This window comes from Pseudorasbora parva, chromosome 3, assembly GCF_024679245.1.
Source record: "Pseudorasbora parva isolate DD20220531a chromosome 3, ASM2467924v1, whole genome shotgun sequence".
Taxonomy (NCBI): domain Eukaryota; kingdom Metazoa; phylum Chordata; class Actinopteri; order Cypriniformes; family Gobionidae; genus Pseudorasbora; species Pseudorasbora parva.
In genome coordinates, this window is record NC_090174.1 from 62,734,677 (window position 1) to 62,760,008 (window position 25,332).

The window sequence follows — 25,332 nt, forward strand, 5'->3', positions numbered from 1 at the left end:
ATATGTTACAAAAACAAACGTGTGTGTATGTATATTTTTTTTATGAGTGTGTGTGTGTGTGTGTGTGTGTGTCAAGTCAACTTTATTTATATAGCGCTTTTACAATGACGATTGTTTCAAACGAGCTTCACAGAGTTAAACAGGACAATATTGCAAAAAAATATTTTGTGTGTGTGTGTGTGTGTGTCTCGCGGTGATGGCATCAGACAGCATTGATGGCATTGTGCTCTATGATCCGTTTTGATCGGCCATCAGTATTCATAGATATTTGAGCACGTCCATTTAACGTCCATGAGAAAAGCAGTTCTAGTGCTTCTCACAAAAGCGTCCCCCGCGCCGCCCGCTCCTAGACCTGTTTATCTGCGGCTTTTCTTCTCCTCACTTTCTCAGCACTCTTTCTTTCTTTCTCTCTGTCTCTCTCCTTTAACTAGCAAACCTTTTTCCCCTCTTGTCATTTTAACCCCCGTTTCTTTGCCACGTCTTCCCCCGGCTCCTCAAAAGGGGAGAGCAGCGGCGAAAAAGAGGAAAGAGTGGAAAAATGTAAAGCAGTAATTTTTCCTACAACTGTGTCTTCTGTGCCATTGTGTGGTTTGTAAGGCCGAGGGGACGAATAGAAAGAAGCAGAGAGAGAGAGAGAGAGAGAGAGAGAGAGAGAGAGAGAGAGAGAGAGAGAGAGAGAGAGAGAGAGAGAGAGAGAGAGTGGCCGAGAGACTCCGCGCTCACGCTGCGCTTCATTTATTGGAACTTTTAATCTAATTATTAACTATTTGAAGGGCCGGGATCTTGATGAACTGCACCGTGTGTGTGTGTCTGTCTGTCGCGGTCAGTGTCATCGTTTACTCTAAACTCATCATGAGGGCTGAGAATCTTCACAGTAAAATAAACTTATATGATTAATATATGACATTTAACTCGTCAAAATAAGCCATTTCAACCTATTGTATGTTATAAAAGACACACACACACACACTCACTCATACACACATTCTCACACACTCATACACACACACTCTCGTACACACACTCACACGCACACACTCAGACTTACACACACTCAGACTCACACACACTCACTCACACACACTCACGCACACACTCAGACTCACACACACTCACACTCACACTCACGCACACACTCAGACTCACACACACTCACACGCACACACTCAGATTCACACACACTCACACTCACTCACACACACTCAGACTCACACACACTCACGCACACACTCAGACTTACACACACTCACACTCAAACACACTCACGCACACACTCAGACTCACATACACTCACACGCACACACTCAGATTCACACACACTCACACTCACTCACACACACTCAGACTCACACGCACACACTCAGATTCACACACACTCACACACACTCACGCACACACTCAGACTCAAATACAATCTCACACACTCACACTCACACGCACACATTCTCTCACACACACACACTCTCACACTCTCTCTCACACTCTCACACACTCTCTCTAGAGCCCCTTTCACACTGCGATTCCGGGAAACACACGGATAATGCGACCCGGCATTTGTTCCCGGGCCGCTAGATTTGGTCCATTCACACTGCCAGCGAAATACCGTAATATGTGCGCTTTCACACACAACCCGTAACGGTCCCGGGTCGAGTTGACACGTGACATCCGGATGTGACGTATAACGGCGAGCGATCTCCGCTTCAGCGCGGATAGTAAGGAGCTCCGTGGTCTCGACTTGTGTCCAGTTTGCGCTCATTTCTGCTTGTTTAATTTTAGTTTTGTATACGAACACTCTCTGCGTTTAAAACACCGACGAGCTCTTCTGGCACTGCAGGGTTGTGTTATTGAAAAAACAAGCTCTAGGAGTCGCACGATAACTACGTACACGTTGCGGCATTAGTTTCGGCTTTTGTTCACACAGCGCTCGTCCCGGGTCAAATACCACAATATTACTAGGTCCCCGACCCGGGTCGAATTCGGTTATCAATCCCGGGACGTGGTTGCTTTCACACAGAAGGCGACCCGGCAATGCTCCGGGAATATCGCGGGTCCGACATGCAGTGTGAAAGGGGCTTCAGACTCTCACACACACACACACACACACACACACACACACACACACACACACACACACTCACACGCACTGACTCACTCTCATACTCACACACACTCTCACACTCTCAAACTCACACACATTCTCACACTCACACACTCACACTAAGAGACACACTCAGACTCTCACACACTCACACACTCAGACTCACACACACTCACAGACACACTCACACTTACACACACTCACACACACTCACACACACTCACACTTACACACACTCACACGCACACACTCACTCACACACACTCATACTCTCACATACTCACACACTCAGACTTACACACACTCACACACTCAGACTCACACACTCACACACACACACACACACACACACACACTCACTCACTCACACACACTCTCACACTATCAAACTCACACACACACTCACAATCTCACACTCATACTCTCACACACTCACACACTCTCAAACTCTCACACACACTCACACACTTACACTCACAGACACATGTGTCTCTGTCCGTCCGTTTTCTGATGAGTGTGTGTGCTCTGGTGTGTGTGTGTGTGTGTGTGTGTGTGTGTGTGTGTGTGTGTGTGTGTGTGTGTGTGTGTGTGTGTGTGTGTGTGTGTGTGTGTGTGTGTGTGTGTGTGTGTGTGTGAGACACCGCACGCCGCCGGTTGACCCAATTGTATTTTCTTACATACTGCACCTTTAAAGCCCATCTAAGCAGTTCAAAGGCAAGGGACCCAAACTCCATCGGGTGTCATGACCTCTTCTCCTCACACTAATGTCTGTTTTCATCCTTCCAGGCGTTCCAGTCAAAGTGACGCACATTAAGGAAGGGACATCCAAAGACCGTCCTCTGGAGATCTTCTGCTACCTGAACGAGATCGGGTGAGCAGAACTCGAGATTTGATCCGTTCATAAACAGCCATGTAAACGTACACTTGTCATGTTGTGTATTTATTAATTCATCAATGATCGACTCTCTCTTGTGTAAAGTGGAAAGCATGGAGTGGGCAGAATCGATATCGTGGAGAACCGCTTCATTGGGATGAAGTCCAGAGGTAAAAAGGACATTTATATTTCACATTTATGCTTAACTTACACTGCATACACAGATTACGCTTGATCAGTTCATGCCGATCGAACGCGTGACACAGTGAAAACGAATATTATAGACTTATAATTAATATTATAGGAATATTCATGAATTATTCAATATTAACATAAATACTTATTATTAAATAATTCAATAAATATTATTATTAATTGTTAAATTAAAAAATAATTATGATTATTATTGAATTATGATTACATAATATATTAAAAAAATAAAGAAACGTTTATATAGTATACAATTTTACACACACACACACACACACACACACACACACACACACACACACCCTAAAGAAAGTATGACAAAATTGTATCCCTATGTCATAGTAAGGAAACGTATTATAATTATTATAAATGTATATTTATAAATTAATATATTTTTTAATTAAATATAAATTATTACAATTTATATATATTTATGTTTTAATATATTTAAGTGTGTGTGTGTGTGTGTGTGTGTGTGTGTGTGTGTGTGTGTGTGTGTGTGTGTGTGTGTGTGTGTGTGTGTGTGTGTGTGTGTGTTTCTGTACAATAAACAATAAATGTAAAATATAATACTACTTTTTTGCCTTGCGATACAATCAAAGTAAAAAAATAAATTATACATATACTCACTAATATATTTTATTTATGTATATGTTGTGTATAAAATTGTATATATAAATGTATACATTTAATAACACTCTCTCTCTCTCTCTCTCTCTCTCTCTCTATATATATATATATATATATATATATATATATATATATGTAGTATAATAAATACATTTTCCTGTAGTATTTTAACATAGGCATATTTTTTCACTTTGACGTTATTGCAAAATATAGTTACATTTATTGTATACACACACATTTATAAATATAGAATGTATAATTAAATATATTAAAATATATAGTATAAAATGTAAATCCTTTTTTTCATTTATTTTTGTCAATAATAATACATTTTCCTATATTATTACGAGATAGGAATAGAATTTTGTCATCATTTCTTTACACTCTAAAAAATGCTGGGTTGTTTTAACCCAATGTTGGGTCAAATATGGACTAACCCAGCAATTGGGTTGTTTTAATTCTGCAGTTGGGTTAAATATTTGCTTAAAACAACCCACCTGCTGGGTTAGTTCATATTTTGCATTGGGTTGTTTTTACGCTTCACTTTAGTTTATGATCATCATCGTCTATAAATAAATATAAATCTCCTCACGCTTGATGTTTTTTTTCAAAAGCTTTTCCTCTCTTTTATAAAGCATTTTCTGAAGAGCAGCATCATCTTCCTCCTCCTCCTCAGTGTCTCGTTTTCCAGCACAAATATCTCAACATTCATAAATCAAGATACGTTTACAGATGACGCAAAATGACGCAAGATATTAAAAAAAAGTGAGTGTGTGCTTATTTTTTTGATTTAGGAGTATTTTTCGGACTCCATTGGCTGATATTAGTTCTCGTATTAAGGCACTCACTTTTTTTCCGTCATTCTGCCTCTATGTATCGTGATTAAAGGGTTAGTTCAGCCTGTAATGTGCATTGTGTGATTAATTCCTCCTGTGGTTGGCCAGCCGTCAGACCTCCGCTCATCTTCACACACAGATGAAGATATTAGTGTTGAAATCTGATGGCTCAGAAAGGCCTTCATTGACACCAATGTCATTTCCTCTCTCAAGACCCATAAAGGCACTAAAGACGTCGTTACAAAGCCCATCTCACTACAGCGGCTCTACAATCATTGATGAAGAGGCCAGAATAGAGTTAGTGCACAAAAAACACTAAATAACGACTTATATAGTGATGGCCGATTTCAGAACAAAGCTTCAAACCGTTATGACTCAGTGAACCGATCACCAAAGTCATGTGATTTCAGCAGTTTGACACGCGATCCGAATCATGAATCTTGAGGGTCTTGTCAATCGCGTCATATCTGCGCTACCCTCGGTTTTATTCTGCAGGAGCGCTTTACTCTCAGCAGTGTGAACAAGTGAACGCACGGAGTAAAGTCATAACATCATTTTAAACACACTTAAATGTATCTAATATGATAAACAGATCTGCGTTACCTCATAATCATAACCGGTAGAGCGGAAGTGTGGCGCCCGGCGAATGTGTCCCGTCCCGTCATAATAAAAGTCCCGGTGCTCACGAGCCGTGTGTGTGTGTGTAACAATCCAGCGGCCGTGCTCAGCTCCAAAACACTCGCTCCTGCTCTGCTTCTCTACAGTAACATTAAAGGTGCACTATGTAGTATTTTTGCAGTAAAATATCCAAAAACCACTAGGCCGGTGTGATATATTTTGTTCAGTTGAGTACCTACAATATCCCAGATGTTTCCAACTATTTGTAAATTGTGAGAAAATTGCTATTTTAACTGAGGACAGGGACGTTTCAGCATTGCATTTGAGAGAGTCGCCTGTCAATCGCGTCATATCTGCGCTATCCTCGGTTTGGGCTTTTATTTGGCAGGAGCGCTTTACTCTTAGCAGTGTGAACAAGTGAACGCACGGAGTAACGTCATATTTTAAACACACTTAAATGTATCTAATATGATAAACAGAGCTGCTGTACCTCAAAATCATAACCGGAAGAGCGGATCTGTGCAGGCGCCCGGCGAATGTGTCCTGTCCCGTCATAATAAAAGTCCCGGTATTCGCGAGGCGGGTATTTGTTTAACAATCGTTCCAGCAGCTGTGCTCAGCTCCACAACACTCGGTCCTGCTCTGCTTTAGACTACAGTAACGTTAATAACCGCATGCATGAACGTGATTTCTGCCCGAGTCCTATTTTCCACCGGCTGTGATGAGAAGACCACATCTCCCAAGATGCTGCGCTCACACTTTGCGTCATCAAACTACGATTTGTTTAGAATAGGCGCCCTCCAGTGGACGGAAAGCTGCAAAGTGCACCTTTAAAGCTCCTCTGTGTGATATTTTCCTCATCTAGCGGTGTAAAGGTTTATGACCATCCAGTGAATATTAGTTTCTGTTCCTCTCAATTCTGGTTTCGTTTTAACTCCTACGGTGGCTGATTTAGTCCAAGATTAACATGGCTTCCAGTTCGACCTCGTCCATGAGTGCTCCTTCAAGCGATGAGGTTACTTTAAAAAACTTATAATTTGCAGTTATTTAATTTGTCAGTTATCATGTAGGTTATGACATCTATGTAAAATAAATAATAGTTTTACGTTTTCGGTTTTTTTTACCATTTCATTGCTAACATCAGCTAAGGCGAAGCTTGAATTTACGGGTATATCCCTCTTTGGCTACTGTACTTTCAAGATGGAGGTCAACATGGCGACCGGCATTCGAACCCCTCACCCGTATGTGTTTTCAATGGCATATTATAAACTTACGAGAATACTTTATTACTTGAAAGATGTAAATATACATTAATTAGCACATATATTTTTGAAAGCACTAAGTGTTTTTAGCTAAGAATAAACTAAAAGAGTTACACAGTGTAGCTTTAAATCGCACGTCCTCATGTATATAAAGAAATAAGTAACTTTTTGTTGAGATATTTGTGTTGGAAAACAAGACAAACGTCTGTGACAGCGCCGTCCCTCCTCACAACGCCAAAATTGCCAAATTGACTCCGGCTTCGCAGCAGACTGGCAGCTGGGAATTGGAAAATACGGAGCGTCTTTTTTTCCCGCCGCCGGTTCACAGCAGATCAGACCTGGATGTGGACGTCTGCGTTTATCTGCGCTTTCGGCCCTGACAGCCTGTGTTTATGTGCCACGGTCCGGGAGAAAGAAGTCAACCGAGTTCATCCGGAGCTCCAAAAGAGACACACTGCAAAAAAATGCTCTTGTTTCCGGTCTAAATATCTAAAAATTCTTAAAGCAAGAAGTATTTACTAGACAAGCAAAAGTAATTGTCTTGTTTTGGGAAAAATAACTCACAATAAAGAGAGTTTTTGCTTAAAATAAGATAAATAATCTGCCAATGGGGTGAGAAAAATAATCTTAATTCAAACAGAAAACAAGATTATTTTTCTCACCCCATTGGCATGCATTTAGAAATCTTTATTTTCTACTCGGCTTCACTGTTGGCATTTAAATACTACCACTAAGACTAAAAACACAGATCTTTTATTCATCAGGGACTACAGGCGCCTCAAAAAAGGCTTTTCTTACTCAGTATTTTTGTCTTGTTTCTAGTCCAAACATCTAAAAAATCTTACATTAAGAAACATTTACTAGACAAGTCAAAGTAATTGTCTTGTTTTGGGGGAAATAACTCAAAATGAAGAGAGTTTTTACTTAAAATAAGATAAATAATCTGCCAATGGGGTGAGAAAAATAATCTTGTTTTAATTTCTAGAGTTTCTATTTATTAAACAAATTTCCTTCATTGTATCAACTCAAATTTTAAATTTCAACAAACTTAACATTTTAAGGCATCCAGGTTACTTACTTTTTTTAGTTAAACCAACAATAGTTTTTTACAGTGAAATGATGATAAATTCAGCTTTAATCAAAGGAATAATTACACTTTACTACACTGTAAAAAATTAGTTGTTTTTTGTTGGTTTAACTTAAAAAGTAAGTAACCTGGTTGCTTTAAAATTTTGAGTTTATTGAAATTAAAAATTTGAGTTGATACAATGAAGGAAATTTGTTTAAAGGGGGGGTGAAACACTCAGTTTCAGTCAGTGTCATGTCAATCTTGAGTACCTATAGAGTAGCATTGCATCCTGCATATCTCCGAAAAGTCTTTATTTTTTTAATAATTATATAAGAAAGATGCGCTGTTCCGAGTCTTTCCGAAAAAAGCCGAGCGGGTGGGGGCGTGTTGTGTGAGCGGAGCTAAATAATGACGTGTGTGCGCTGCTGCTATTGTGTTGAGTCGAGTGCGTCGTAAAGCTGTGTCATCCCTAACAGCGGGAAAAAAACTTTATTCAAAATAAAAATATGGCTTTTAATCAGATACAGCCATACATCTATGATCCGGAATCAGACCCAGAGGCTGCAGTTGAACAGGAGCAGCAGCAAAAACGACTAGAGCAGGACGTCTCTATGTGCTACAAGTTATACACTAACTATATAATATGCTTAGCGGCTTGTGTTATTTACATATTTATACTTGAATTATATCGTCGTATTTTTGTCTTTGAAGGTGTACATGTGGGAAGTGCAGTTGTGCACGTGTGTGTGTGTGTTTACGCGTGGTTTGTGTAGACGTTAGTAAGCGGACTGGTTTTGCACGGCAGGTTAAGTTAGTGTTTACATAGAAAGACACGGAATAGTAGCGCATTTGAATGAAGAAGCGCGCTTATTTAGTTCAACATATTTCCCCCCTCTTTGTGTATTGTTGTTTGGAGTGCTTTTACAATACACAAACATAAAGTTACACATATAGTGGCCAGCTAAACAAATGTACACGCACTACACATCGCATGCTCCATTGATCAATTAACTATACGTGATCATGTTTGGGCTACTTGATGAGCATAGGCAAAAACACAGACATTTGAAGCAGTCTCACTCACCGCCCGCGGTTCTTACGTTGGGACCTTTATCGTTGGGACTGCTCCATCCTTCAGCATTAGGCGATCGGAAAATCCGGCGTCGAGCTGGGCCTTGTTTATGAAACAGTCGGCACCAAAATGCAGCGAACAGACAGAAACCTTTGCGCAACTCAGTTGCTGATCCGGAAAAGCAAATTACATCCACTGTTGCCTTAACGCGGGGTTTTGGGGAATCTGTGCAGGACTGTCTTGGTCTGGCAACCAAAAACGCACTTTTTTGGTGACATTGTTAATTTCTTGAAGTCACATCACCTGTGCAGCGCAGCCTACGAGCCCCGCTTTGATGGGCGTAGCCTGTTGCTTTCGCTCTCTCTCTCACGCTCTCTCTCTCTCTCTCTCTCTCTCTCTCTCTCTCTCTCTCTCTCTCTCGCTCTCTCTCTCTCTCACGCTCTCTCTCTCTCTCTCTCTCTCTCTCTCTCTCTCTCTCTCTCTCTCTCTCTCTCTCTCTCTCTCTCTCTCTCTCTCTCTCTCTCTCTCTCTCTCTCTCTCTCTCTCTCTCTCTCTCACGCTCTTCCGGTAGAATTGTCCGTACGGCCCATACAAGGAAATTCCGCCCCCATTAACGTCAAAGTGGACGCATGATCGCAAAAAACTTGCCGAAACTTATGACTAACCGGAAGTAGTATTTTTGACAAAGAAATACTCCCATCAAACGTCCACCTTAACTTTTGAAACTTTGTCTATGTTTAGTATGGGAATCCAAGTCTTTAACAGTGTAAAAAGATCAGTATGCATGAAACAGCATTTCACCCCCCCTTTAATAAATAGAAACTCAAAATATTATTGTGTCTGAACCTCATAAAAATTTGATAAATCATGAAAATAGCACTATTTGGCTGCGTCATCAGAAATAACACACACAATTACCCAACATGCTTACAAAATCTTTTAATAATATTTTAATAAAGTTTGTCGAATCTCAAAAAATGTTCACAATTTTAATTTCAATGAACTCAAAATTAACCAGGTAACTTTTTTTCTAAATAATTGTTTACAGTGTATTAATAACAGACCATTATTCTAAAGTGTTACCTATTATTTATCTTATTTTAAGCAAAAACTCTATTAATTTTCTAGAAAAATTAATTGTAATAACTCAAACTTTTTAGGCAACCAGGTAACTTTTTTTCTAAATAATTTTGTACAGTGTATATATTCACATAGAGAATATACTGGAGGAATATTTCTCTGTTTTTAATGTATTTTTATATAAAATAAACACAGCTTTGGTGAGCAGAAGAGACACAAAAAACATGTTTTAATGTTCAAGAACAAATCTGAATGAAAATCTGGAGATGTTAGAAAATTAATAGAAATTAATTCATTTCAATAGTGAATATAATCTAGTATTATGGCATCTCAGGCTTTACATTACTAACACCATGTAGTAAAAATAGATCAAATCATTATTTAAGGTATGTTAATGAGAGACTTTCATATAGTATTATAGTTTTTGTTAATATTATAAAGTTTTAATATATTTGTATTTAATTTCAGTGTTTTTAGTTCATTGTCTCTGATTTTAGTATAGTTTTTTTATGTAATTGACTAAAGTGTGGAGTGACCCTCAGTCATTAAGCCCTTCACGTCAGCTGAGTGTGTGTGTGTGTGTGTGTGTGTGTGTGTGTGTGTGTGTGTAAAACACCTTTTGAAGTGTTAAAGCGGCATTAACGCAACGCTCCTGAGCTCTTTCTGCCCGGGCAGGAGCGAGGAATGATAAGCCAACCCGTGTGTTACCTGTGTGTGTGTGTGTGAGGACGCCTGATGGGCCCATGAGACGTTTAACCTCTCAACACACACATCTGAACTGTGTAAAAGATGAGTGTAAACCAGGGCGCTTGTGTCGGCATAATCTGCGCTCCTCTGGCTTCATCTCTGGAGATCTTAATGCCTGACGGTGTTAGAAGAGACTTTTATCTGATTTTCCTGATGCTTTAGTCCCGCAATCTCCTGCACTAAATCCCTCGGAGTCTTAATGTATCAGATTGCCACTTTTCAGGACTTAAGCGAAGGGTAATTTGCTAAGTCTTGTTTTGGGCAGGAGTTACTGTGGCGTTCAGGGGTTTGGGCCCCGGGGACGGAGATTGTTTTACACACAGAGCTTTTGTTTAATAAAGGAGTCGCAGCTTTAATAGAAGAAATCTCAAAGTGGTTTTGGTGGCTTATTATTTCTGTGGTACGTTGGGAAAACTTAGTCTGTTTCATTTAAGCCAAATCAATATGTAATATCCTTATATCCTGGACTAATAAACAGTGAATAAATAAATGTTTGTCCCCCTTTTGTTGAGCCGTCGACTCCTCTAGACTACTGAAGACCACTGAATCCTTTAAGTCCTGTATGTTGCGAGGTGGATCGGACTTGTTTGTTCAGCTCATCCCACAGATGCTCGATTGGATTGAGATCTGGGGAATCTGGAGGCCGAGTCGACGCCTCAAACTGGTTGTTGTGCTCCTCAAACCATTCCTGAAGCATTTGTGCTTTGTGTCAGGAGCATTATCCTGCTGGAAGAGCCACAGCCACCAGAATACCGTTTCCATCAAAGGCTGAACATGGTCTCAGCAATGCTTAGGTAGGTGGAGCGTGTCAAAGTCACATCCACATGGATGGAGGACCCAAGGTTTCCCAGCAGAACATTGGCCAAAGCATCACACTGCCTCCGCCGGCTCGCCTTCTTCCCATAGTGCATCCTGGGGCCATGTGCTCCCCAGGTAAGCCACACACACACACACACCCGGCCATCCACGTGATGTAGAAGAACATGTGATTCCTCAGACCAGGCCACCTTCTTCCATTTCTCCGGGGTCCAGTTCTGATGCTCACGTGCCACTGTTGGTGCTTTCGGCGGGGTCAGGGGTCAGAGGTCACCCTGACTGGTCCATACGCCTCAAACTGAGCTGCTCTGTGTATTCTGACAGCTTTCTATCAGAACCAGCATTAACTTCTGGAGCAGTTTGAGCTCCAGTAGCTGGTCTGTTTGATCGGACCCCACGGGCCAGCCTTCGCTCCCCACGTGCATCAATGAGCCTTGGCCGCCCATGACCCTGTGGCCGGTTCTCCACTGGTCCTTCCTTGGAGCACTTTTGATAGATACTGACCACTGCAGACCGGGAACAGCCCACAAGAGCTGCAGTTTTGGAGATGCTCTGACCCAGTCGTCTAGCCGTCACAATCTGGCCAAACTTGCCCATTTCTCCTGCTTCACACACATCAACTCTGAGGACAAAATGTTCACTTGCTGCCTAATATATCAGGAGATGAAGAGATCATCAGTGTTATTCACTTCACCTGTATATATGCATTTTTTTTTAAGATGGGGTGATAATTACAGAATAGTTGATTCTTTAAAATCTGTATGTATAGTGGCAAGCAGCGGGGCGAGGGACAGCGAGAGCGGGCCGGTGACGAGTGGTAATGAGTACCAGCTGCGCGACACACCGGTCTCGTCTCGCGGCCGAGTGACGGGAGCATAAAAGGAGGAGCGAAGGCAGCGGAAGACGAGAGAGGACCAGGCCTGGACTTTATGTTGAATTTACTTTGTTTTGTTATGTGTGTGTGGGCAGTCGTCCATGAGGGGCTGCCCGCGGTTTACTTTCGTTTTGTTTATTTAATAAAAGTAGTTAAACGTTCACCGTTTCCCGCCTCCTTCCTTCCAATCTACGAACTTTATTACATTGGCCTTCCTCTTGGGCTTTGGCACCAGTGTAACGGGGTTCTTTGATTGGAAGGAAGGAGGCGGGAAACGGTGAACGTTTAACTACTTTTATTAAATAAACAAAACGAAAGTAAACCGCAGGCAGCCCCTCATGGACGACTGCCCACACACACATAACAAAACATAAAGAAAACTCAACATAAAGTCCAGGCCTGGTCCTCTCTCAGGGGCATGTTTTTGTGACATGAGGACACAAATGTGTATAATGCTTTTTTTGTGTGTGTGTGTGTGTGTGTGTGTGTGTGTGTGTGTGTGTGTGTGTGTGTGTGTGTGTGTGTGTGTGTGTGTGTGTGTGTGTGTGTGTGTGGTCATGTTTTTGTGACATATGGGGACACAAATGTGTATAATGTCATGGGTATGACACAGGTATTACAGGAGAGGGTGAAATATGAGGACATTACCCATGGCCCCACTTTACAAAAGGCTTATAAATCACACAGGAGGAGTTTTTATGAGAAAGTAAAAATGCAGAATGTTTCCTGTGATGGGTAGGTTTAGGGGCTGTGTGTGTGTGTGTGTGTGTGTGTGTGTGTGTTGGGTAGGTTTAGGGGTAGGGGCAGTTTAAGGGGATAAAAAATACAGTTAGTACAGTATAAAAACCATTACGCCTATGGAATGTCAATGTCCCCATATGTCACAAAAACAAACGTGTGTGTGTGTGTGTGTAAAGACTTGGCTCTGAAGAATATCCGATGGCTCATCATCTTTTGTACGGCGTCTCTGATGGTCTTTGACCCTGCAGACGTCTGAGTGAAAGCTTCATTTCTGTGTGTCAGACACAGAGCCGGAAATTGTAGGGTAGGGTCGACCTGACCGCTGGATCCTGACAGAGGACGATTGTTGCCTTTCCTGGTTCTATTATCATTCATCCTGCTGTCAATCTGCCCATCAGGGGGATTTGGATTTCATTGGGTATATCCAGCCTGGATCAGTCCCCAGTGCGCTCACTATCTGTCGATTAAAAGTGTACATACAGGCCTTCTGTGGGTCTTAAAGTTTTGATTTGTTTGTTTGTAAAGACCTTAAATTCAATATCATGGCATTAAAGGGATCACCCAAAAATGAAAATTGTCATCATTTACTCAGCCTCATGTTGTTCCAAACCTGTATGAGTTTCTGTCTTCAACTGAACACAGGGGAAGATATTTGGAAGAATGTTTATAACCAAGCAGAGAGAGCAGCCATTCACTACCATAGAAGGGGGGAAAATACTATAGTGAATGGTTGCTCTCTCTGCTTGGTTATAAACATTCTTCCAAATATCTTCTTTTGTAGAGAAGGGTGAATAAATGATGACAATTTTCATTTTTGGGTGAACTATCCCTTTAATTGGTCTTAAAAAGGTTGCCTTCACAAAACCTGCAGATATAAGAGAGATGTGTGGTGTTGTATCCGTCAGGAATCTACGAAACCCCTGGAGGAACCATCCTGCTTCACGCTCACCTGGACATCGAGACCTTTACGATGGACCGAGAGGTTCGGAAGATCAAGCAGAATCTCGGCATCAAGTTCTCGGAGCTCATCTATAACGGTACTGTGTGTGTGTGTGTGTGTGTGTGTCTCAGGTGTCTAAAAGGGGCGGTTCTGTGTTTTTTTTTTTCTAGGCTTGGTTGTGTTTATGGGGCGCAGTATAACATGTCTTAATTCTTCTTTTTTAAACGCTGTATTTTTCTTCTATTCTCCCTTTATTCCACACCGCTGTCTGTGCTTTGAACGGCTCGTTTGCTTCCTGCTTCTATGAAGCCCCTCCCTCTGAAAAACACAATGGTCTAAAATTGGTTAGATTGCCAAATGTAGTTTCCTGTATTTTTATTGGCTGAAGCACAGGTTAAGGCCACGCCCCTTCCCATTACGGGCAGAAGTCACATCTGCGGAGACTAGCGAGGGTTTATGATGTCACCAACCCAGGAAGAAGCTCGTTGTAGTCCAAACCGGCCATTTTTGTAGGCAATAAACTGCCGTAACTTTAAAAGACAATATCTCCGTTTGCAGTGAACTTTCAGCGCTGTAACTTTACAGAGACTGTTTATGCTCAAGCAGCGACATTACACACTAACTAAAGTTACAAAAGAGAAATCGCATACAGCCACCCCTTAAATCTATAACGGTACGGTGCACTGCAAAAAATGCTGCTCTTATTTAGTATTTTTTTCTTGTTTCCAGTCCAAATATCTAAATATTCTTAAATCAGGATGCATTTAAAGGGTTACTTCAGCGATTAGCATATGGCTTTGTATCAGTAGAAACCCTGGAGTATATTCAAATGATTGTGCTTTCCCCCCTCATATCCCCCTGAGACAAGAGATTTATGCATTTTATTTCTGGAAAAATTCCTCCTATGATGCAAATTGACGATATTTGCATCATAGGAGGAATGTTTGGAATAAGGCTAAAGACTCCAGCCAGCAGAGGGAGCCATTTCCGCATGTTTTGAACCCGCTCATGAGGATGGAGATCACACTCAGAGCTCAGCTCACAGCTACAGGCACTCATTTAAACGGAGCTATGGTGAGCAATGTAAGTCTTTTAACTTTTCAAATTAATTTCTGAAAGTTAAGCTTGCAAAGGCATGAACTGAAACGCGCCAGACTGAACATGCGTTGTGAATGTATGCCGCGAGTGTAGTCGCGATTACCTCAGCTCTCATCACGAGAGCTCATCAGCTCATTTATCTCACTCCTGCAGTTAGTGCTCAGTGCTGTGATACTCGCGCGGCGACTCACTCATTATATTGAACACACACGTTCAGTTTTTAATCGTAGTGTCTTCTCTAACTCAGTCACTGTAATCCAGTAGCGGTGGCTTTGGGAATGGCCTCACAGGGCAGTGAAGCATTCTGGGAATTGTAGTCTTTCATCCCCATGAGACAAAAATACATTTCCTGTCTTTTCTCAGTCTAGAAAGCACCAAATTCAAAAATAATTTCACATTTCTACTACATTAATGACCCAGTTTAAATACAGATTCATCTTCCCAGCGCTGAAGTACCTCTTTAATCGATCAGTAAAATTACATATTTTTTCTTGTTTTGTAGAAAATAAAGTTTTTGCTTAAAACAGGCAAAATGATCTGCCAATGGGGTGAGAAAAATAACCTTATTTCGGTTTGAGACAAGAAACAAGATTTCAATCAGAAATAAGGTTATTTTTCTCACCCCATTGGCAGATCATTTTGCCTGTTTTAAGCAAAAACTTTATTTTCTACAAAACAAGAAAATATGTCATTTTACTGATCTAGTGCATCTTGATTTAAGAACTGTTAGATATTTAGACTAGAAACAAGACGAAGTAAGAAGAGCATTTTTTGCAGTGTGTGTGTGTGTGTATGTGTGTGTGCGTGTGCGTGTGTGTGCACGTGTGTGTTCCTTGTTTGCCAGTACTTGTGAGGGCACAAATGTCCTCACTTAAATAGTAAAATATGAAAACAACTCAGTAGTTTGACATTGGACTGGTCCTCACTGGTTAAAAAGGCTTATAAATCGGTCATTAACCTGATAAAAAATCAATGGAAGTCTATGTAATGTCCTCACTAATATAGTGAAACAAACGTGTGTGTGTGTGCGTGCGCGTGTGTGCGTGTGTGTGTGCGTGCGCGTTTGTGTGTGTGTATCTGTGTCTCAGGTGTCTTAATCTGTGTGTTGTGAGCAGCAGGTTTCTCTCTGCTCCTCCTCTCTCATAATAGGATTTGGCCCATTAGAGGCTGATTACAGAGGCAGTGCGATTAAAGCCGCAGGACGCTCGCCGCAGATTAAACTCATTAGAGTCTTACACTGAGAAAAGGAGCCTCGCAGAGCCGGGTCAGTCCACGTCCCACAGAGAGACGGGCTGCTTCACACACCTGTGTGCTGAATATATTACAGCACGGACGGGACTCTCGCTTCTGACTAAATAATGCTCCTCCTCCTCCTCCTCCTCTGTGTGTCTGTCTTCTCTTAAATTAAAGATATGCAAAATGAATGAAGATACTGATCAATATGAAGTGAGTTTATGCTTAAAGGGTTAGTTTACCCAAAAATGAAATGTCTGTCATTAATGATGTCGCTCCACACCCGTAAGACCTCCGTTCATCTTCACACACAGTTTAAGATATTTTATATTTAGTCCGAGAGCGTATGCAAGTGTATGCACACTATACTGTCCATGTCCAGAAAGGGAATAAAAACATCATCACAGTAGTCCATATGAGACATCAGTGGGTTAATTAGAGTCTCTTGAAGCATCCAAAATACATTTGGGTCCAAAAATAACAAAAACTACGACTTTATTCAGCATTGGCTTCTCTTCTGGGTTTTTGTTCAATCCTCAAATAACAGATGTCCCGTTGAGTGGAAATCCTCGGGTGTGATCAGATGGAGATGTGTGTGTGTGTGTGTGTGTGTGTGTGTGTGTGTGTGTGTGTGTGTGTGTGTGTGTGTGTGTGTGTGTGTGTGTGTGTGTGTGTGTTGTGTGTGTGTGTGTGTGTGTGTGTGTGTGTGTGTGTGTGTGTGTGTGTTTCTGTCATTAATTCCTCCTGTGGTTTGAAAGCCGTCAGACCTCCGCTCATCTTCACACACAGATGAAGATATTAGTGTTGAAATCCGATGGCTCAGAAAGGCCTTCATTGACACCAATGTCATTTCCTCTCTCAAGACCCATAAAGGCACTAAAGACGTCGTTACAAAGCCCATCTCACTACAGCGGCTCTACAATCATTGATGAAGAGGCCAGAATAGAGTTAGTGCGCAAAAAACTAAATAACGACTTATATAGTGATGGCCGATTTCAAAACAAAGATTCGAACTGTTTTGACTCAGTGAATCGATTCATGATTCGCGATTCACCAAAGTCACGCGACACGCGATCCGAACATGAAGATGAACTCACCGTTCATCTTCAAAACACAGTTTAAGATAAAGTAAATAAAGATTTAAACAGTTATGAATCAGCGTATTGATTCATTTGCTGAATCGATTCACTGATTCATAACCGTTTGAATCTTTATTTGAGGATTGAACACAAACCCGGAAGAGAAGCCAATGCTGAATAAAGTCGTAGTTTTTGTTATTTTTGGACCCAAATGTATTTTGGATGCTTCAAGAGACTCTAATTAACCCACTGATGTCTCATATGGACTACTGTGATGATGTTTTTATTCCCTTTCTGGACATGGACAGTATAGTGTGCATACACTTGCATACGCTCTCGGACTAAATGTAAAATATCTTAAACTGTGTGTGAAGATGAACGGAGGTCTTACGGGTGTGGAGCGATATTATTAATGACAGACATTTCATTTTTGGCTGAACTAACCCTTTAAAGGAACGCCTGTGCCATGTGTTTGATGGATGAGTATTAATGAAGTCCTTCTGTCTCCGCTCAGGGTTCTGGTTCAGTCCGGAGTGTGAGTTTATCCGTCACTGCGTTGATAAATCTCAGGAGAATGTGGAGGGCCGCGTTCAGCTCTCCGTCTTCAAGGGCCAAGTTTACATCCTGGGCCGAGAGTCGCCCAAATCTCTGTACAACGAGGAGCTGGTCAGGTAAGCTCCACACCTCATGGCTTTACAGCATCTGCTCTCAGTCGGATGAGTAGTACAGGGGCTCGCGATTATTAATAATGTCATTAAAAGACATAAATGAGGCTCCACAATAACCGCCATATAGCTTAATGATTGCGTTTATCAAATCAAAGGCTGCGATTTTTATCGAATACATTACAAATATATTATTATATTAAATATATTCACTCTGAAATTGTAATAGAAAAAGTTTTTAGTGACTCGAGTTACAGTTTTACAGCATTTGACCAGTTTTCCGCCAAAATAAAAGCACGAGGAGCTAAAATTAAATTAAAAGTGAATAATTTAAGACATAAATATTAGTTTTGTAACTTAATATAATTATTGAATATATTCAGTTTTTTTAAGTGCAATTATAATTTATAACAGTCTTCATTTTTATAGTTAATGATATTTATTATTTTTATTATATAAAAATATTATATAAAACGTATTATAATAATAATAATAATAATAAGAATTAATATTAATGTTGTTATTCATTTTTATTGTTAATAATAAATATAATAATAATTTGAATGATTTTTTTTCTGTAAAAATGTTATAGTGGCCTATTATATAAACGTATTAAAATTATTATTAATGTTATTAGTCTTCATTCTTAGAGTTAATAATTATTATTATAATTTTTTACTCTATAAAAATATTATATACAGTTTTGTAATAATAATAATAATAATAATAATAATAATAATAATAATCATTATTAATGTTGTTATTCTTATATAATTTTTATTTTCTATTATATGAAAATATTATATATTGTGTAAAATCATATAATGTTACTATTCTTAATTTTAATACAGTTAATGATAATAATAATTTATGCTTCATTATATAAAAATAAAATATATACAATTATTTAATAATAATAATTTGATTATTACAGTCTTTATTTTATAGATAATAATAATTATTATTACTTTATAAATAAAAATATTAGTTGACTGAGAGACTATTACCACTAAAAAGAGGACTTCTTAAATCTAAAATAAAATAAACTATAAATGTTAACGTGCATGTCACGTGATCATCAGAGAACCGTAAACATGCGAACGTGTTGATAAAATATTGAAATATTAGTGGGACTTCAAATAAACGTTTGCTGTAGTAAAAGAGCATCGCAACAGAAGTAATGTCTGATTTGTGTGTGTGTGTGTGTGTGTGTGTGTGATGATGTCACAGAGGTCATCAGGGTTTGACCCCTGTGTGTCCTCAGGGCGGATCAGCTCATCCTAAAGCTGACCAAATGGCTAATGGCTAAAGTTGCCGTTTCATGCCGTTTAAGTGTGGAAGCGTAGGGTTCAAAGGTCGGGGCCTTTCCTCGTCCCGCCACTTTAGCTCAAGGCGACAGAGCGTCCCATGAAAGAAGCGCATTATGATTATCTTCCCAATCTGTCATAACTCTGATAACGATAACATCACTGTTTTCTCCAGAACGACTGTACAGACAAATCACATTATGCTACAATATTGTCCTGTTTAACACTGAAGCTGCTTAGACACAATCGGCGTTGGAAAAGCACGATATAAATAAAGATGACTGCTTGAACTCTCCCTGCGTCCCAATTCGCATACTATCCATACTAAATAAATAGTATTCGACAATAGAATGAATTGGTCGTTTGAATTTACACACACACACACACACACACACACACACACACACATTATCACCCCATCTTAAATGAATCAAATGTTTATTCAATCAAACGCACTGAAGAAAATTGCATATACAGGTGAAGTGAATAACACTGATGATCTCTTCATCTCCTGATATATTAGGCAGCAAGTGAACATTTTGTCCTCAGAGTTGATGTGTGTGAAGCAGGAGAAATGGGCAAGCGTAAGGATTTGAGCGAGTTTGGCCAGATTGTGACGGCTAGACGACTGGGTCAGAGCATCTCCAAAACTGCAGCTCTTGTGGGCTGTTCCCGGTCTGCAGTGGTCAGTATCTATCAAAAGTGCTCCAAGGAAGGACCAGTGGAGAACCGGCCACAGGGTCATGGGCGGCCAAGGCTCATTGATGCACGTGGGGAGCGAAGGCTGGCCCGTGGGGTCCGATCAAACAGACGAGCTACTGGAGCTCAAACTGCTCCAGAAGTTAATGCTGGTTCTGATAGAAAGCTGTCAGAATACACAGAGCAGCTCAGTTTGAGGCGTATGGGGCGGCAGGGTGACCTCTGACCCCTGACCCCGCCGAAAGCACCAACAGTGGCACGTGAGCATCAGAACTGGACCACGGAGCAATGGAAGAAGGTGGCCTGCTCTGAGGAATCACGTGTTCTTCTACATCACGGTGATGGCCGGGTGTGTGTGTGTGTGTGTGGCTTACCTGGGGAACACATGGCCCCAGGATGCACTATGGGAAGAAGGCGAGCCGGCGGAGGCAGTGTGATGCTTTGGCCAATGTTCTGCTGGGAAACCTTGGGTCCTCCATCCATGTGGATGTGACTTTGACTCGCTCCACCTACCTAAGCATTGCTGAGACCATGTTCAGCCTTTGATGGAAACGGTATTCTGGTGGCTGTGGCTCTTCCAGCAGTATAATGCTCCTGACACAAAGCACAAATGCTTCAGGAATGGTTTGAGGAGCACAACAACCAGTTTGAGGCGTCGACTCGGCCTCCAGATTCCCCAGATCTCAATCCAATCGAGCATCTGTGGGATGAGCTGAACAAACAAATCCGATCAATCTCGTAACTTACAGGACTTAAAGGGTCTGATGCTAACATCTTAGTGCCAGATACCACAGCACACCTTCAGGGGTCTAGAGGAGTCGACGGGTCAGGGGGACCAACACAATATCATAAAACGTACGCCTATGTCGTATTCAGGACAGCACTTAATAAAAGCAACATGCAATTTTTATGTGATCGTTCTTATTTTGTTAAAATTTTGCATATTCTGCAAGGGTTATGAAGCTTATAAGCAGAACTGTATTATATCTGCAGAGTCTAAGAATCACCAATCGCTGTTTTCATTAATGTTTAAATTAAATAAATGACTAATTAAATAAACATTAAAACTCAATCTAAAATACTTACCAGATGTAACTGTAATTTGATTTAAATATCATATATATATATATATATATATATATATATATATATATATATATATTATATTATTATTTTAAATATCAAATCATATATTTAAAGTATAACTAATTATATTGCTCTCTGCATTTGGACACTTCTGGCCAAAACCTCGGTGTCTTATAATTACACAACTTTGCAAACAGACTAAATGTATGTAAAGGATAATGTGAGCATCTCACGATCAAACAGTGTTATTACCACAGCGGTTTCCTCCCACAACGCATCGATCCGCAAGAAATGTCACAATGTTGTCCTGCGGCGATTACACCGATACACATGTCACACACACTCGTGAACGTTTCATCCAAGAATCCGGAAACAAAACGTAAATGATTTCTGAAGGATCATGTCTGTTATGTTCAATAATCTTTCTCTTTTTCTGCTGTTACTGCCGCATGCCGTATTGATCCGGTGTAATGTTACGAAACGCCTCCATCTCTGCTTTGTGTTTAACAGTATGGACGTTCAGGGCGACTACGACCCCTGCGACGCTTCAGGATTCATCAAGATCAATGCGGTCAGGTCAGTCTCTGAGTCTCTAATTCTGAGCTCCTTGGGTGTTTGGCACACTGCAAAACAAGCTTTTCTTAGTATTTTTGTCTTGTTTCTAGTCTAAATATCTAAAAAATCTTACATTAAGAAACATTTACTAGACAAGTATATATTATCCTCTTGCTTTGGGGAAAAATTACTCAAAATTAATAGAGCTTTTGCTTAAAATAAGATAAATAATAGGTAACACTTTAGAATAATGGTCTGTTATTAATACACTGTAAACAATTATTTAGAAAAAGGTTACCTGGTTAATTTTGAGTTCATTGAAATTAATATTTTGAGTTAATAGAATTAAAATTTTTTGAGATTCGTCAACCTTTATTCAAATATTATTAAAAGATTTTGTAAGCATATTGGGTAATTGTGTGTGTTTTATTTCTGATGACGCAGCCAAATAGTGCTATTTTCATGATTTATCACATTTTTTATGTGGTTCAGACACAATAATATTTTGAGTTTCTATTTATTAAACAAATTTCCTTCATTGTCTCAACTCAATTTTTTAATTTCAATAAACTCAACATTTAAAGGCAAGGTTACTTACTTTCTTAAGTTAAACCAACAAAAATGTTTTACAGTGTAGATAACTATGCAGGAAGTAATGCAGGACTAATGCGTAGCACAACATTATCACTTCAGCTACACTGAAAAAATTATTTAGAAAAAAAGTTACCTGGTTGCCTTAATTTTGAGTTCATTGAAATTAAAATTTTGAGTTAATAGAATTAACATTTTTTGAGATTCGTCAACCTTTATTCAAATATTATTAAAAGATTTTGTAAGCATATTGGGTAATTGTGTTTTATTCCTGATGACGCAGCCAAATTGTGCTATTTTCATGATTTATCACATTTTTTATGTGGTTCAGATACATTTTATTAAACAAATTTCCTTCATTGTATCAACTCAAATTTTTAATTTCAGTAAACTCAACATTTTAAGGCAACCAGGTTACTTACTTTTTTAAGTTAAACCAACAAAAACCAACACATTTTTTTACAGTGCACTACTATTAGCTAATATGGAAACAAGCTGAACTAATCAGTAAGTGACATCGAATTCAGGACTAAGATAGTTCCTTATTAGGTCATTAATAGTTACTGATTGCGCCTGGCGTAACTACAATGTAAAAAAAAAATTTGGTTTAACTTAAGAAAGTTAGTAACCTGCTTGCCTTAAAATTTTGAGTTTATTGAAATAAAAAATTTGAGTTGATACAATGAAGGAAATATGTTTAATAAATAGAAACTCAAAATATGATTGTATCTGAACCACATAAAAAATGTGATAAATCATGAAAATAGCACTATTAGGCTGCGTCATCAGAAATAAAACACACACAATTACCCAATATGCTTACAAAATCTTTTTATAATATTTTAATAAAGGTTGTCGAATCTCAAAAAATGTTCACTGTATTAACTCAAAATTTTAAGGCAACCAGGGTAACTTTTTTTCTAAATAATTTTTTACATTGCAGCCGCTTTTCTTCTGTGTTTCAGGCTGAGGGAACACAACCGTCTGCAGGGAGCCGCTCAGAAGAAACTCTGACTCGTGTGTTTCATTTAATTGTCACTTTTTATCTGATTAAAACACACAAAACAGTCCTAATCAGTTTGTTCACCTGATGTATGGATGGAGATGAATGATTACTGCGGGCTGTTGAATACTTGGATCTGATTGGCTGATGAGGTGTGCAGTTATGCTGCGTTCCAGCACACTGCAAAAAATGCTTTTCTTACTTTAGTATTTTTGTCTTGTTTCTAGTCTAAATATCTAAACATTCTTATATTAAGAAATAACAATAATATTGTTTTGGGGAAATAACTCAAAATGAAGAGAGTTTTTGCTTAAAATAAGATAAATAATCTGCCAATGGGGTGAGAAAATTATCTTGTTTTCTGTTTGAATTAAGATTATTTTTCTCACCTGCTTCTATGAAGCCCATCCCTCCGGAAAAAAACCAATGGTCTTAGGTTGGTTGGATGGCCAAATGTAGTTTCAGCTTATCTGAGTTCTGTTGTATGGTTGTGCTCTAAAGATTTATTTGCAACTGTTTATTAAGTTAAAGGTTAGTTGCCGATTAGAACGTGAAGTCTGATAAAATATTTTGAAAATAAAGTCTTAATTAACTTCAAGATTCCTGCATATGCCCAGAGGCCGGCTGCTTAAACCACTTTAGTTAAAAAAACACGACTAGTTTTAAAAGTAAGTCATCTAACTTTTTTTCTTTAAGACTGACTAACTTTTTTTTAAATCAGTTACATAAAATGGTAGATCGGTTCAATTCACTGCAAAAAATGCTCTTCTTACTTATTTTTGTCTTGTTTCTAGTCGAAATATCTAAAAATTCTTACATTAAGAAACATTTACTAGACAAGTCAAAATTATTGTTTATTATTGTTTTAGATCCTGTAAATTACGACTTCAAACCACGACTCACAACTTTGCAGCGTTCCAGGCAAAGTCACGCCAAACTACTGGAATTGCGAAAGTTAGATATAAACAAAGCATGACGGACCGTACAGGGCTTATGCTTTACAATCATTTCTATCGCCAAAGGTGCTTACTCCATGCTTATTTGAGGGAAACGTAGATGGCGCATAGGGGAAGAGAAGCTGTTATACCTTTTATTTTACGTTATTTGTGTATTTGGAAATGTATTTGGTATTAATTTATTCTTGCACTCAATGCGCTGGAAACTAGGTAACGCTAGAAAAGCTGCTGATAATGAATAACATTCGCATTGCAAAAAAATGCTTTTCTTACTCAGTATTTTTGTCTTGTTTCTAGTCCAAACATCTAAAAATTCTTAAAACAAGAAGTATTTACTAGACAAGCAAAAGAAATTGTCTTGTTTTGGGGAAAAATTACTCAAAATGAAGAGAAAAAAATAAGATGGGGTGAGAAAAATAATCTTAATTCAAACAGAAAACATTTTTCTCACCCCATTGGCAGATTATTTATCTTATTTTAAGCAAAAACTCTCTTCATTTTGAGTTATTTTTCCCAAAACAAGACAATTACTTTCGCTTGTCTAGTAAATGTTTCTTAATGTAAGAATTTATAGATATTTAGACTAGAAACAAGACAAAAATACTGAGTAAGAGAAGCATTTTTTGCAGTGTGCTGGTAAATAACGTTAGATCAATACCTTGTTTTAATAAACGATTTGTTTTTTTAATGTATGACTTCCATAAACAGCGCATCCGCGGAGGATGCCATTGTTGTTTCGAGAACTATGTGACGTCAGAAATTGTAACTGGGAGTACATTAATCCAGTGCGAGTTCACGGGTGGGAAGTCACGGGTTTGACGGCCGTTCCAGTGCACTTTCGCGGGTCGAAGGTTGCAAAAACACGGGTTTCGGGTTGCCTGGAACGCGGCATTATTTTCACGGGAACGCACGGCAAAAGTAGTTCCAGCAGTTCCATATCACTCCGCCAAATGATTTCAGTGATTTGAAATGTTTTTAAAGGTCCCGTTCTTCGCGATTCCATCTTTCAGACTTTAGTTAGTGTGTAATGTTGCTGTTAGAGCATAAATAATACCTGTAAAATTATAAAGCTCAAAGTTCAATGCCAAGCGAGATATTTTATTTAACAGAAGTTCCCTTTCAAAGCCGACAGCGAGCGGCCGGTTTGGACGACACCGCTGCACTTCCTGCTGTGATGACGTCACTAGAACCGT

At 39.3% G+C, this 25,332-nt stretch overlaps 1 protein-coding gene across 1 annotated transcript in view; it reads left to right on the plus strand.

The window, feature by feature from the left end:
* ass1 (argininosuccinate synthase 1) overlaps positions 1-23,254 on the plus strand; it is a 56,380-nt gene extending 33,126 nt beyond the window's left edge. The window contains exons 10-15 of the mRNA XM_067439763.1: positions 2,885-2,969; positions 3,078-3,142; positions 13,833-13,964; positions 17,792-17,948; positions 21,545-21,610; positions 23,146-23,254. Coding sequence (XP_067295864.1) covers positions 2,885-2,969; positions 3,078-3,142; positions 13,833-13,964; positions 17,792-17,948; positions 21,545-21,610; positions 23,146-23,194 — 554 coding nt within the window. The 3' untranslated portion in view covers positions 23,195-23,254. The remainder of the gene's footprint in view (positions 1-2,884; positions 2,970-3,077; positions 3,143-13,832; positions 13,965-17,791; positions 17,949-21,544; positions 21,611-23,145) is intronic.
* The last annotated feature ends 2,078 nt before the right edge of the window (positions 23,255-25,332 follow it).